The sequence below is a fragment of the Dendrobates tinctorius genome, unplaced genomic scaffold, assembly GCF_039654945.1.
Source record: "Dendrobates tinctorius isolate UK_male_01 unplaced genomic scaffold, ASM3965494v1 ptg000098l, whole genome shotgun sequence".
Taxonomy (NCBI): Eukaryota; Metazoa; Chordata; class Amphibia; order Anura; family Dendrobatidae; genus Dendrobates; species Dendrobates tinctorius.
In genome coordinates this window covers 5,070,657-5,083,358 of record NW_027361766.1, presented here as the reverse complement: position 1 = coordinate 5,083,358, position 12,702 = coordinate 5,070,657, and the positions used below count along the sequence as shown (strand labels likewise).

At 44.8% G+C, this 12,702-nt stretch overlaps 1 protein-coding gene across 3 annotated transcripts in view; it reads right to left on the bottom strand.

Moving 5' to 3' along the window:
• HIPK1 (homeodomain interacting protein kinase 1) overlaps positions 1–12,702 on the bottom strand; it is an 86,283-nt gene that overhangs the window by 35,969 nt on the left and 37,612 nt on the right. For all 3 annotated transcript variants that reach the window (XM_073587070.1, XM_073587072.1, XM_073587071.1), the window contains 2 exons: positions 8,908–9,988; positions 1,784–1,907 (listed from right to left, as the gene is read on the bottom strand). In XM_073587070.1, the coding sequence (XP_073443171.1) occupies positions 1,784–1,907; positions 8,908–9,986 (1,203 nt within the window). In that variant the 5' untranslated portion in view covers positions 9,987–9,988. The remainder of the gene's footprint in view (positions 1–1,783; positions 1,908–8,907; positions 9,989–12,702) is intronic.

Below are 12,702 nucleotides of genomic sequence, written 5' to 3'. Positions count from 1 at the left end.
TTTTATGGCTAACCCGTGCGCAGCATCGTGTGCACATTCAGGAGATTTCAGTTACGGTGTAACAGACAGGTGCCACCCAACAGCAGCTGCTGAGAAACCCTCACCGGAAGGAGAACCACCCCAAGCCCAAAATAGTGCCGAAATTAGGTTTCTATACAAGCAAAACCTGAAGAGTCTGCACAAGACGTGCTACAGGCTAATTCTCAAAGGGTCTTCTAGCAAACCATAAGGGCAGCGGCATACACAAGGCGAGGGGCCGCAGTGCTGTCAAAAGTAAGGTTAGCACAGTGTTCACAAGACTAACAGCGCTTTTGGTCACCAACAATAATCTGCATGGAGCCTGGCAGGATGCATGAAAAAAATATCAGTTTTTTGCTGGTACTGTAAAACAGTGTTTTCTTCAGAGGTTCCCCCCCCCCCCACGGTTTTGATGTGACCAACAGATCAAAACTACAAATACAAGTCCAAGGGTATGTGGCACTAGCATGCAGCATTGTAACTGCATAGAAGATGCTTTGCAATTCCCCACCCCCTCTGATTGAAAATCATTGGTCAGTGGCAGTTTTTACAGCGGTTCAAACACTGATTGAACACTGGGACCATTTGACCCCCTCTATATGTGAGAAGTCATTGACATCTGAATGGGGCCCAGGGTTGTATTTATTGCAGGTGTGCATGGAATCACTGGCCTGGCACATGACACCTACTGCAGATACAGACCGATCAGGAGGCTCAGTTTCATGTGGCTATACAAAAGAACAATGAAAACCAGTGCCAGCCCTTAACAGTAGCCAGCAGCTACTGATACAGAACGTCTCCAAAATTAGCAGTGCACCATGTAACGCAGGAACGGCCCCATACATGTAGCTCTAGAACACATTTCCTACACTTCACCACTATACAGCAGAACAATGAAGGGCATCAAGATTTCAGATCATATGCGGGGCTCAAACACCTGGATGGAAAGTTGCGTCTCATGTGCCGCAGGAAATATACTGGGGGGAGATCTCATCCATATTCATTCCCAGGATGATGTCAGAGCACTGACAGAACACCAGCTATGCTGTACAGGGGACACCTACACATGGCTGATCATCATCAGCACTAGTCAGCGCTGAGGAACAGCGGGGGTTACTAGCCGGCAATGATTATAGAGTTATGAGTCTGCACTACAAGCTATGACAATTCCTCCCGGTATACATATACCATTCAATGAAACACAGCCATTTATACCTTTTTGCCCTGTGATACACAAAGGGCCCCCAATTCCAGAACTGAAAGGGTAGCCGCTTTCAGAATACTCTAGCTCCTTGCCCACCAGTGCAAATAAAGTTTGAGCATTGACAATGTAGATCTTCTACCTATACATGGGCTAGGAACATGGAGTAGGGGGTAACAAACAGCAAGTGACATTTTGGAGCAATGTTTTTCCGTGGAGAGCACCAAGAAGGTATGAGGACATCTAGGCCATGCAATACTCCCTCATCATTTGCAGGGTGTTGAGTCTCTTCAGAAAGGAAGACTGGAACACGAGTATCTGATATGGCTTATCCCACGTCACCTGACAGGACTCATTAAAGGGTTGACGTTGCCTGTTAGGACTGCTACGGCCAATAGGTGGGACCAGGAGTTCCCGTCCACTTCAGTGACAACGTTGGGTCACGGCTCCAGACATATGCACGCTGCTGCATTTCTCAAACCACCTGGTTAACTGTGAAAAGTGCTCATTTTCTATACAGCTTAGGATTTTAACCATTTGAGGAATGCAAGAGTTTAACGTTACCTGATCATATTCCGAAGCACCTGGATACAGAGGCCACCCGAGGAACAGCTCTGCTATGACACAACCCAGAGACCACATGTCTATTGCTTCACAAAACGGCAGCCCAAGGATTATCTCCGGAGCTCTGGAGGGTGGAAGGAAAAAAATTTAAAAAAAATGAAGTCATAAAACAAATTTATCTAATCCAGGAAGAGAAGGAATAGGGTAAAAATCTAAATTTATCCAGCCTAAATGACCAGTAAACAGCTCATTGCACATTTCTCAATGACAATGGATCTAGGTTGCTTGTAACCAAACGCTGTCCATACATAGCAACCAGAAACCAAACTAGCATGTTCACTAAAACGCAATGGATGATTGGCTGTGGAGTTATCACTGGGCCTGAGAATGGGAGGAGGTGGTCTGGGGTCAGGAGAGTTCAGCATTGGCCAAAGTAGAATCCAGCAGACCGCTCTCTCATACGGCCATTGCCAGCAGTTCCGAGGAGTCCGCATTGTAAAGGTGTTTAGCCAGCCCATTTGCTACATGCAAGTTGTTCAGGGGTTGTTTCGCAGGCCATTTAAGGTCTCCCATACACAAATCTGCCAACTTAACCCCTTTACGACCTTGCATTTGACTTTTTTTTTGCATTTTTTGTTCCCCATCTTCCCAGAGCCATAGCCATTTTCCCGTCCACGGCTGTATGGGCGCTTGTTTTTATTGCGGGACAAGTTGTAATTTTTGAAAGACACCATGGATTCTATGATATATAGCGGACTGGAAAACCGTAGCTGGATGAGAGCTTATATTTTGCGTGCCAAGCTGAATGTTTTATTTATTTATTTTTTTTTTTTTTTTATACAGTTTTGACATGGAAAAGATGTTTTGAGCGCCTGCTATCCTAATGTTGAGGTGACCAAAAAAAAAAAAAAAAAAAGTAGCAAATTTGATTTCCCTCCTTATGCAATTTACTGATTTGATCAATTTAGTTTATATTTTGATATACTGGAAACTTCTGAGTGCAGCGATACCAAGTGTGTTTTTCTTGGTTTTAATTTTGAATGAGGGAAAAAAAAAAAAAAAAAAAAAAAGATTTGAAATTTAAACTTTTTCTACTTTTTACGTTTGAAAAGTCCTTTTAGAAGACTTGAAGCTGCGACCATCTGAGCTATATGTAGCAGGGCATCAGCCCAGCTATTTGTAGCATAAATCTTGATGTCATGAATGCCAGCCACAGGCCAGCATTCAGAGGATCAGCATTGACAAGCACGAGGATCTTCTGCAGACCCCCAGGTTGTCATGCCAACCCATCAGCACCACGCGATCATGTGACACGCATCAGTTTTGCGCGAGTTAAATGCCGCTGTCATTTGGACATAAGCACTTAAGATGTTAACAGCTGTGTGTGGTTCGCGATTCCACCCACAGCTGTTGGGACACATGACATCTGATCAAATCAACTGCCACGTACTGGGAAGTATGCAGGCTCAGCGCCAGAGCCTGCATCAAAGGGAGGGACACAACCCATGAGGTACCTAAATGTCAGGTTGTGAAGGGGTTAAAGGTTTATGGGGCCATTAGACAATTAGACCACACCATGTGCTCAAAACACCAGTGGCAGTACATTACTGCTTACACAGGACAGTGTGCAGCAGAGAATGAGCAATCTTTCAGAAAACTTAATCTCACCTGACAAACAAGCATTTTTTGCTGTTTAGACAGGCCAATAATCAAGAAATGCTCACTCCCGATTATTGGCCTGTATAAATGAGATTTGTGAAGAACTGCATCGGCCAAGTACTATGCAAGCATTCAGGAACATTTGTTAAAGACACAGGTCATTGGCACATTAAGCAGTTCTGACACTGGTAAACTAAAATGGTTTTCTATGACAAATCCGGTGTCACCACACCAGTGTAAGTTTACAAACGAAAAGGCAGATGTTTCGGGGCCTCCTAGTTTTTGATGCAGAATTGTTATGTGTGCACATGTCCCATGACATGTTGTGTAACCCCAGGATTTCCCAAGCACACATTAATGGGCTTGAGTCTCCACTTGGTCTCTAGGCCAGGTTCTCAGACGTCTGGGATCCTTCAAATTAGAAGTGGTGGAGCTTGGAGTTCAGTAATCAGATACCTCGCGAGCACCCTGCCCAAGCTGGCGGACAGCACAAAGGGTTGGAAAGGGCAGCAGATGACTGTTCACCTATCCCAACGTCATAGTCATGGGCCTTAGGACGTTTGTATAAAATGAAGAGGAGGAACAAGGATCTCAGCCAGATGGAAGTGGAGAAGTCATTTTGCGCTCACAGGAAATGTTCTATCAATCTGTGGCATAGGTCACATTTTTCCGTCTTCAGTAAGTGACGAGAAGTATTCCAGAATTACAACACACAATACTGCAAAGTGTGATGAATACACTGACATTATATTTCACACCCAATAAGTACATGTAATAAGGTATAACCGCCCTGATCTGCATCTATTAGCAATAACGACTCGGGATTGGCGTCATGGTCACACCATGGTGCACAATGTATCCCAAGGAATCTGGGCATGATGTTATAGGAATACTACAGGTTTTGGTCTAGACTTTACCCTAAACTATTACACACTAAACTTAAAGAAGCCACTATATAAACTTTTTCTTTAAAGCCATATATGTAGTGTAGGGTCAGTTAATATACATGGTCACCAACTGGTGTATTCTCAAGGATCCAGCGCCGCCCTGCTCCTCTTAGTGACATCACTGCTCTCCGGGTCATAGTGCACTGTATGACCCCATAACTTCTACAAGCCTATGGAGTCAGAGCGAGCAGCCCCAACCACCACAGGTTTACATTGGAAGTCACTAGAGTTGAGCGACTTTGGTCGGATCGGGTTTCGTGAAACCCGAATGAAACAATTTGTTTTGGATGAAACTGGTCCGACTAGGGAAAAAAAAAAAAAAAAAAAAAGTCATTCATCCACTCAATGCAGACTTTTATTCCCCATTGACTTGCATTGGGGTCGGGTTTCAGACAAAACTCCGACTTTTTGCCCTAGTGGGACCAGTTTCATCCAAAACAAATTTTGTTTCATTCGGGTTTCACGAAACCCAATCCGACAAAAGTCGCTCAACTCTAGAAGTCACTTTTGGCTCACAGCATATAGTGACCTGGAGAATATGAAGAGTGGTGACATCACCAAGATGAGGAGCGGACCAGTGCTGCTTCTTGGAGTAGGTGGCATTGAGTATATTAACGCTCACACAACCGTAGCTTCTCTCATCTGAGATTATGCTAATGACACTCCGATCACAGTTTCATACGAATGTCAGCATAATGTGATCAGATTCGAGACACTCAATCTCTCCACCTTCTCTATTCCGAGCCTGCAGAAATCAGACTGCACTCAGTTGTCAGCCAAGTGCAGTCCATTTTCCACACACCCATAGACTTGAATTGGTGAGCGGGTTTTTTTTTTTGTTAAAAGACTAAACGGACTCCGTAGTGCTCCATTGAATAACATTTTTCCTAGTGCCAAGACAACAGATAACACTATGCTGATGTATACACTGGTGTGAGCAAGCCCAATATCTGTTTATGTAATGATAGAGGGAGGTGATGGTGTGGGAGGGAAGGGTGCAAGATCACAGGAAGGCTTCTTTAAGGGGACAGAGGTGGAACACAACTGCCATGGTGTTACATGGACACTTATGGTGCGCTCCTGATATGACATTCAATGGTTACAGGGTTATTACCTTGAAATAATTTAAAGGGATCACAGACTACTCAGACAACCCTCAACGGATAGGTTTATTTTTAGTAAAATATACTCTGAACGCCCCTCCAGTGCCTTTCTAGGCATGATGGCCCGGGCTCTCCCAGCAGCTCCCAGTCAGTTAGAAGCCCTGGGAGAGCCTACTAGAACAGCGCCGGCACCAGGGGCGAGCATAGGTGTTACTTTACTAGAGGGAAACCACGATTAACAAGGTGTTCCTGAATAGTGGTCAACCCCATTAGCAACCGGGACACATTTAGGGTGTGCAGAGCACTCCTGACATACAGGCTAAGCAAGATAGCAACTACAATATGTACGGCACCAAAAAAAAAAAAAAAAAGGGCAGAACAGAGAAGTCTAACACATGACAGTAAAGACATGTCCTCCAACATAAGTCCGCTTGCTCCATGCCACTGAACCACCATTCGCACCCAACAGTGCTCTACATACAAGACCGAGAGGGGAGCGAGTAGGTCTGGAAGGGATGAGAGTGGCCGGCCTATTAGCGGAGAACGAATCTGCACTGATTACAGAAGCCAGAATCCTATGGGGTAGAGGAGAATACATTACATCCGACATATGTCCAGACCTAAACAACAATTACACAAACCCAAAAGCTACAAATCACAAGAGGAAGTGTAATCAGCGATCGTTAGATGCATGTTTTACACTGAATATGGGGGAAGGCCACCACAACTGAAGGCCCTCTCCAGACATGTCATGACAGTGTCCTTATACCATGTCAGTTTGGCTTTTAATGTTTATCCTGCGCTAGAAAGATATGTTGGGGTGTCTGAAGGCTTGTGATGGGTAACAAGACCACTTTCAGATGCCATTCATGCTGCCAGGCCCCTTGCACTTTTGTCTTATTCATATGGCTGCAAGTCAGCAATGCTCACATCCAGGGCTGTGGAGTCGGTAAGGCAAACCTGCGACTCCGACTCCGACTCCACGACTCCGACTCCCACACATATTGCTTATATTTAAGTGAAAAATGTATTGTAGTACAATGTGAACCTCAGACATTTAATCATTTTTATGATCCAATAATCAAGATATTTCTATAGAACAGAATATATATTGGTGTACTACCCGGTTTTCATTCTTTTTGGTACAGATACGATATGGATAGACAGATATGGATAAATGGATAGATAGAGCAGATTTCTAATCTGCTTTTGCTATTGAAAACAATATCTATGAGCTCAAAAACCTTTCAGGTGATGCAGTTTTTTAAAAAGATGATCAGCTTTTGCAGCTGAAAAACGTATCCTCAAAAAACACAGGAAAAACGCTGTCTGTGAATGTAGCCTTAGATCAGGAATATAACAGCCATTTATAGGACATTTCATAACTTTCCCAAACTCCTATGAAAAAATATTCAGCACATCCTGCATTGAATTACTGTACCCAATTTATTATATATTTTAGGAGTCGGAGTCGGTCCATTTTATACCGACTCCACCAAAATGAGCACTGACTCCGACTCCACAGCCCTGCTCACATCTACTTGTACCAGCACAGGCAGCTAAGCTCAATCTGATGTTGTAGGCATAATGCCAGCGCTAGCGTGGCAGAAGATACAGGAAGAAGAGGTAAAGCAATGGGATATGAGCAGTGGCAGCACACTATGGATGGTCTGGTGGAGATCCAGCTAGTGTAAGAGACTTACCTGCCCCAGAAGGAAGAGAAAAGTCTACTGTCGCCTATAGGTTGAGGTCTTGTAAGTCAATGACAGACCTATTAAAGAGGCTTGACACATAGGGATTAGTGATCGTGCCCAGGTGTTATCCGAGCATGCTCAGGTGCCAGAGTGTTAGCGTTGCCGTGGATGCATGTCTTGCGGCTGCTTGGCAATCCATGCATGTGTTGTGCCGCTGTGGCAATGCGAACACAATTGTATTCGAACACGCTGAAGATACTAGCACTTGAGCATGCTTGGGATAACACCTTATCTGAGCACATTCGCTCATGACTAATAAGGATCTTAGGCAACCAGCGACACCCATGACTCAAGCCTTTAACCCTTTAATATTTAGAAAAAAACTAGGCTTCCGATGGTCTGGGAGAGGTGTCATTGATGCCGCTCTACTGGCTAGAGCGTCAAAATAACGCTGACTACAGGGCATCTGGAGACCAGTTTACTTCCTTCTGGAGGAGTTGGCTTGCATGTTTCAGCCTTTTAATAGGTCAGACACCGACTTGCAGGACAGGAAATGACAGGTGACACTAGAGGGCCATACACCATGCAAAGAAAGCTTGATCCAAGAGCAGGTTTGGAGTAAAACTGTTACATATCCAACATCAATGGCTGAGATTGTGGACATGCCCTACTCCGATAGCTAAAAGATAAGCCCAATACCTACCGGAGCATCCACGGGGTTCCAGAGACTGTATGCAGTAGTGCGTCCCTCTACATCCATAGTCGAGTTATCTGATGAAGTGAGCAGTGAGGCATAACCCTTATAGCGTTTGTACCTGATCTTATATGTACAAAAATTAAAGCGTATATGGTGTAAGATTGCAGAGTCAGCAAGCAGCTTTCACAGAAGGAAGCCATCAGGAGCAGCTGCAGGTTTACCCTTGTAAGATGAAGTTTAAGGCACAGATCATGAGTGGAGCCCAGCACAATGCTGACCAGTACTCGATTTGTCAGCACTACTCTGGCGTCAGCTACTACATGGACATTCCAAAGGAAAAAAGCACCACCGTGACACCAAAACAATCCATGGAGGTCCACATATAGAAGAGTTCTGGCACTCGGTCGGCCATAACTTTGCTATACCTGTTCCTCTGAAAGCTTGCGTTATATATAGCACTAGCACTTCTTGTACTCGCCTTTGCTCAGTTACATTACATCATTTTTTTCGGCTCCCTATAAAAAGTTGGCAAACTGTATGAGGAACTTCTCAGATCGTGTTATCCAGAGCCACAACCTGCCTTATGTTACACAAGTGAACTGCGGACAAAAGTGACTTACATAATCTGCTTTGCATTCATAGCAATAGGTGTGGTGAGAAGGTTTACTTTGGGAAAACTAGGTCATGGCATTAAAACTATCATTTACTGGACAACTGACTCTTGTAAAAGTATCAATCCAATTGTCAGCGGTAACGAGATACTTTTCAGCCACCATCCATCCAGTGACGATGCAATATTCTTGTGTAAGTCCCACTAGGGTCATTACTCAATGGAAATATTGGTGGCAAAACTTTCCTGGCCTGGCTTTCCCCAGCCTCCCCTTAATAAGGGCGTTCCAAGCCCCTCTACTTTATGCTGTGGCTTGGCCTGGTAAAGTGTGGCACGAGTGTGGACAACTTCTGCATAAGTTTAGAGATTCTTTTCAATATACGATTGGATATAAAATAGACGTCAAAGCCTTACCTGTAGTACCGAGATTGCAAGTAGGTCGAGCACACTGCTTTAGAAACATGACTGGCCGAGCCAAAATCAATCACCTTCACTCTATATGGCTGGCGTGCCGGATCCACCAGCATGATGTTCTCAGGCTTCAGGTCAGCGTGGATCAGCCCTAAGCTTTTCAGCTTCATTAGGGCAGTGGCAACCTGCTGTAATATGGGCCGGATATACTTCAGCGGAAGAGGACTGAATTTATTTTGCTTCAGAAAGTCATAGAGGTTCTGCTCCAACATTTCAAATACAAGGCAAGTGTGATTCTTGTGCTGGAAGCACTCGTATGAGCGTACAAAGTTGTACTCGTCCGCATTTTCGCTGCTCAGGCGCGAGAGGATGCTCACCTCTATCTGACCTTGCCTGGCATAGGAAGGATGGTTCTTTAGGATCTTTATAGCCACAATTTCCTTTGTGCTCCGCTTCCAGCATTTTGCCACTTGACCAAAAGTCCCTCGGCCCAAGAACTCTAGGACTTCATAGCTGTTGGTCATGGAACACAGGATTTCATGCTGTACGAGCTGGTAATCCCCCTCACCACTCGAACTGCTGCTTTTAGTGGTTACAGTGGTGGTTGTGGCAGCGGCACCCACCGCGGTTCTGTTTTGCAGCATCAGAGGTGGCCGTTCATCAATAATCTGCACACTTCCGTTGCTGTCCACCTCCTCACTTTTTCTTTTCAGTCCACATTTTTGGTACGGTTCCAGTAAAGAAACGTTGCTTCTGTGGTTTAAGATTTGGCTGCTCTGGAAGGAGGTGGTGGGGCCACTGCCAGTACTGTCAGCAGCAGTAACCACTATATGCTCGGCTGCAGCAGCTGGGATAAGGAGATTGGGCTCGTAGGCAGCCGGTAGATTGAAATTCGCTACCTGGTGAGATGAGCTCGCGTGCCCTTGAGCGACTGAGAGGTTCTTGCTGTGTGCGTAATACTTGTTGCTATTACCCTGTCCCGTAACATCCCAGCCAGAAGGCTCGACTTTAAGTTTCTTTGCACTACAGAAGGCACTGGACGATACTAAAGGCGGTGAGAACACCTGCAGCTGTGATGCCATACCTGAAAGACAGAAGGAGGACAGTTTTAGTTAAACTGTAGACTGTATGCACTATGAAAGAGCCAAGTCTCCGAAACGCACACAACCTGGAAGTAGACCGACTTGTACGGTGAATGAAGGAACGCTTCCTGCGACTGCCTTCATTTACAATATCTAGCTTTCTGGCTTATCTAAAAATAAAGAGGAAGCAGTTGGAGTGGTCTTACAGGACGGATTCCAGAAAACAATTTCTCAGCATGGAAGGCTTTATGTTTATTTTTCCAAATGGAAGCTCTCGAGGGGGCACAAAAGAGGAATTTACAGTGATCTGACCTCCTAGGGAATGACATTTTGCTGTGGCCTGAAGTGTATAGAGCCGGCTCAGACAGTCGGCTTTTTCCATCTGCCATTCAGCGGAATGAGACCTCTTAACAATTTACCGTGAAGGCTCCAGTGTGCAGAGTTTACGAAAATGCATTTACATTTCAGGCAAATCCACAAATGATAAGTGGTAATACACAGGAGGGTGAATCTAAACAGATGATTTACAGAAATAATAGCAACTGTCGTCACGGTGCAGCGTACAGCCCTCGCGTGAGCCAAAGGGCCGCTAATAGCCGGCAGCCATCAAACCACAATACCAGGCTCAGTGTAAGGGTGGCGCAAGTCATTCTTCTTTCTAGCTCTGCTATATGATCTCAAAATCACCGTGAAAAATATGCACATTCTGATCAGCTGAGCGTGCATGTCAAAACACGCACACCATTTCCGTGGTGATACAAAGGAAGAAGAATGGTAAGGGATTGTTCAGGGTTTGAAAAGTGCGGATGCCTTTGGCAGACTGAAGCCTTATACAATGAAGTAGATCGGCAACAAACAACCTACTATAACTGGTGTGGTGCCATATTGTTTGGAAGTAATCAGCCACGTTTTGTTATTGTAGACAGTTAGAAAACGTGGTTGATTACTTCCAAAAAACACATACTGCCCACTGGTCACACCTAAATTGGTCAGGTAAAGGCAATTTCTTCAAACCCAAAATTTAATACAGGAAAGGCAGACTGTCCTTATTACCGATCGCCCAGAAGAAGGTCTTGCTGACCACATTGCTACACATTATATTACACTTAGACCCTACAGAAATGTTACCCTTACAAACTTCGCTTTACACGCCTTGTACTTTAGGGTAAGTGGTGATTAGATTACAAGACAGCCAGAGACCGCAGGGGGATAGCGCTCCTCCAGCGTCCTGATAATTGTGATGGCCACTCAAGAAGAGCAGTCAGGAAAGCGAACCTGTAATTCAGTCCTCAGCGTTAATTATATGGCTGCCTCTCTAAACAGTGAGTGGGATTAGCCAGGAAAATGGGAGTCTAGCCTGGAGGTCGAAGGGCAAACCAAGAAAAAAAAAAAATAACCCTGCAGTCAGTGAGTTCCGAGCACAGAGTGGGGGGCGCAGCTAGAAGCAGAACAAGGCGACCCCTTATAGTGTTTAATGTGACCCTTGGAAATTAGTAACCGATGTCCTGTGGGGGGGCTATTTCATTATCACGCTGAATGCGGAGAGCGCAGCTGTGCCGTGACATTCAAAGGGACCGGTGGAGTTTTCTCCCATCGCTCGCCACCCCCCTTTTTCGGATTCACACAAGTGAAGGCCGCATTTCACAGCATAACAAAGGCAAGATTTCAGAGGCAAATCAGAAGCGACTTGTAGTTTTCATAATGAAGTCAATGTAAAACACCCAGCTTTTAACCCATTAGACTAGCACTGCTGTCAGCCTTCGTGATGAGGCATGTACAGAGCCCAAGGCCAATACAGGGTTAGATCACACAGCCGCTAGTGGGGTCATGTGTGGACTGATGCACACATTAGAATGGCAATTACCAGGTCTAGATGACAACACAAGGCTTCATTATAACCTCAGAAAACTCATTTATTAAATATTGCATTCTGCCCACGTTGGATTGCACATACATTTTAGCTTTAAATGCAATGACCATCCACAACCTTCAGTGACTGAGGTTCCTGAATCCTTACTCACATGCTATCGAAATCTTCCACGTGCCACTATGCATTTCCAGACCGTTTTGTCCACTGTTTAGGGTTAGTCCCTTTGTGGAGGTGCTTCACACCCATGGCACATGCCGTCAGAGAAATACACAATGGATTTCATGCCACTGTGTAATCAGTCATGGTGTATGACAGCAGCTCTAACTAAATGTAAAACTGATCTTAAAAGGGGTATACTTATAACATCCATTAGTGGAAAAGTTGGGAAGACCTGTCTAGTGCAAGTCAGAGGATGACTGGGCTAAGGACAAAGCGGAGAGTGTTGGGTTGTAAGGTAAACTAAAGCACCATTCCAGCATTTGAAGGTTGGAATAAAAAAAAGAAAAAAGAAAAAAAGTGATATCACTAATTTATGTTCCCTGACCATAGTAAAGCTGCTGTCGTCTGATCTTTGCGCAGCTCTGGCGGTCTTCTGCAGGTTGTAACCTGCCAGATGGCTCCAGTGATCGCTGTATGGACAGGAAGTCACTTCTCAATGCAAGTCTATGAGAGCCAGAAGAAGGCAATCAGACAAGAGAGCTTGTGATTATTACCTCTGACTTCTGGTGAGAGCAGCCCAACATAGGCAAAGAAGCTGAATCCTTTGATGTATCACTTAGATTACTGGGTGCAATTTTTAGATTTAGTGATACAGCAGAGGTGAGGAAGCTAACCCCACCCCCAACA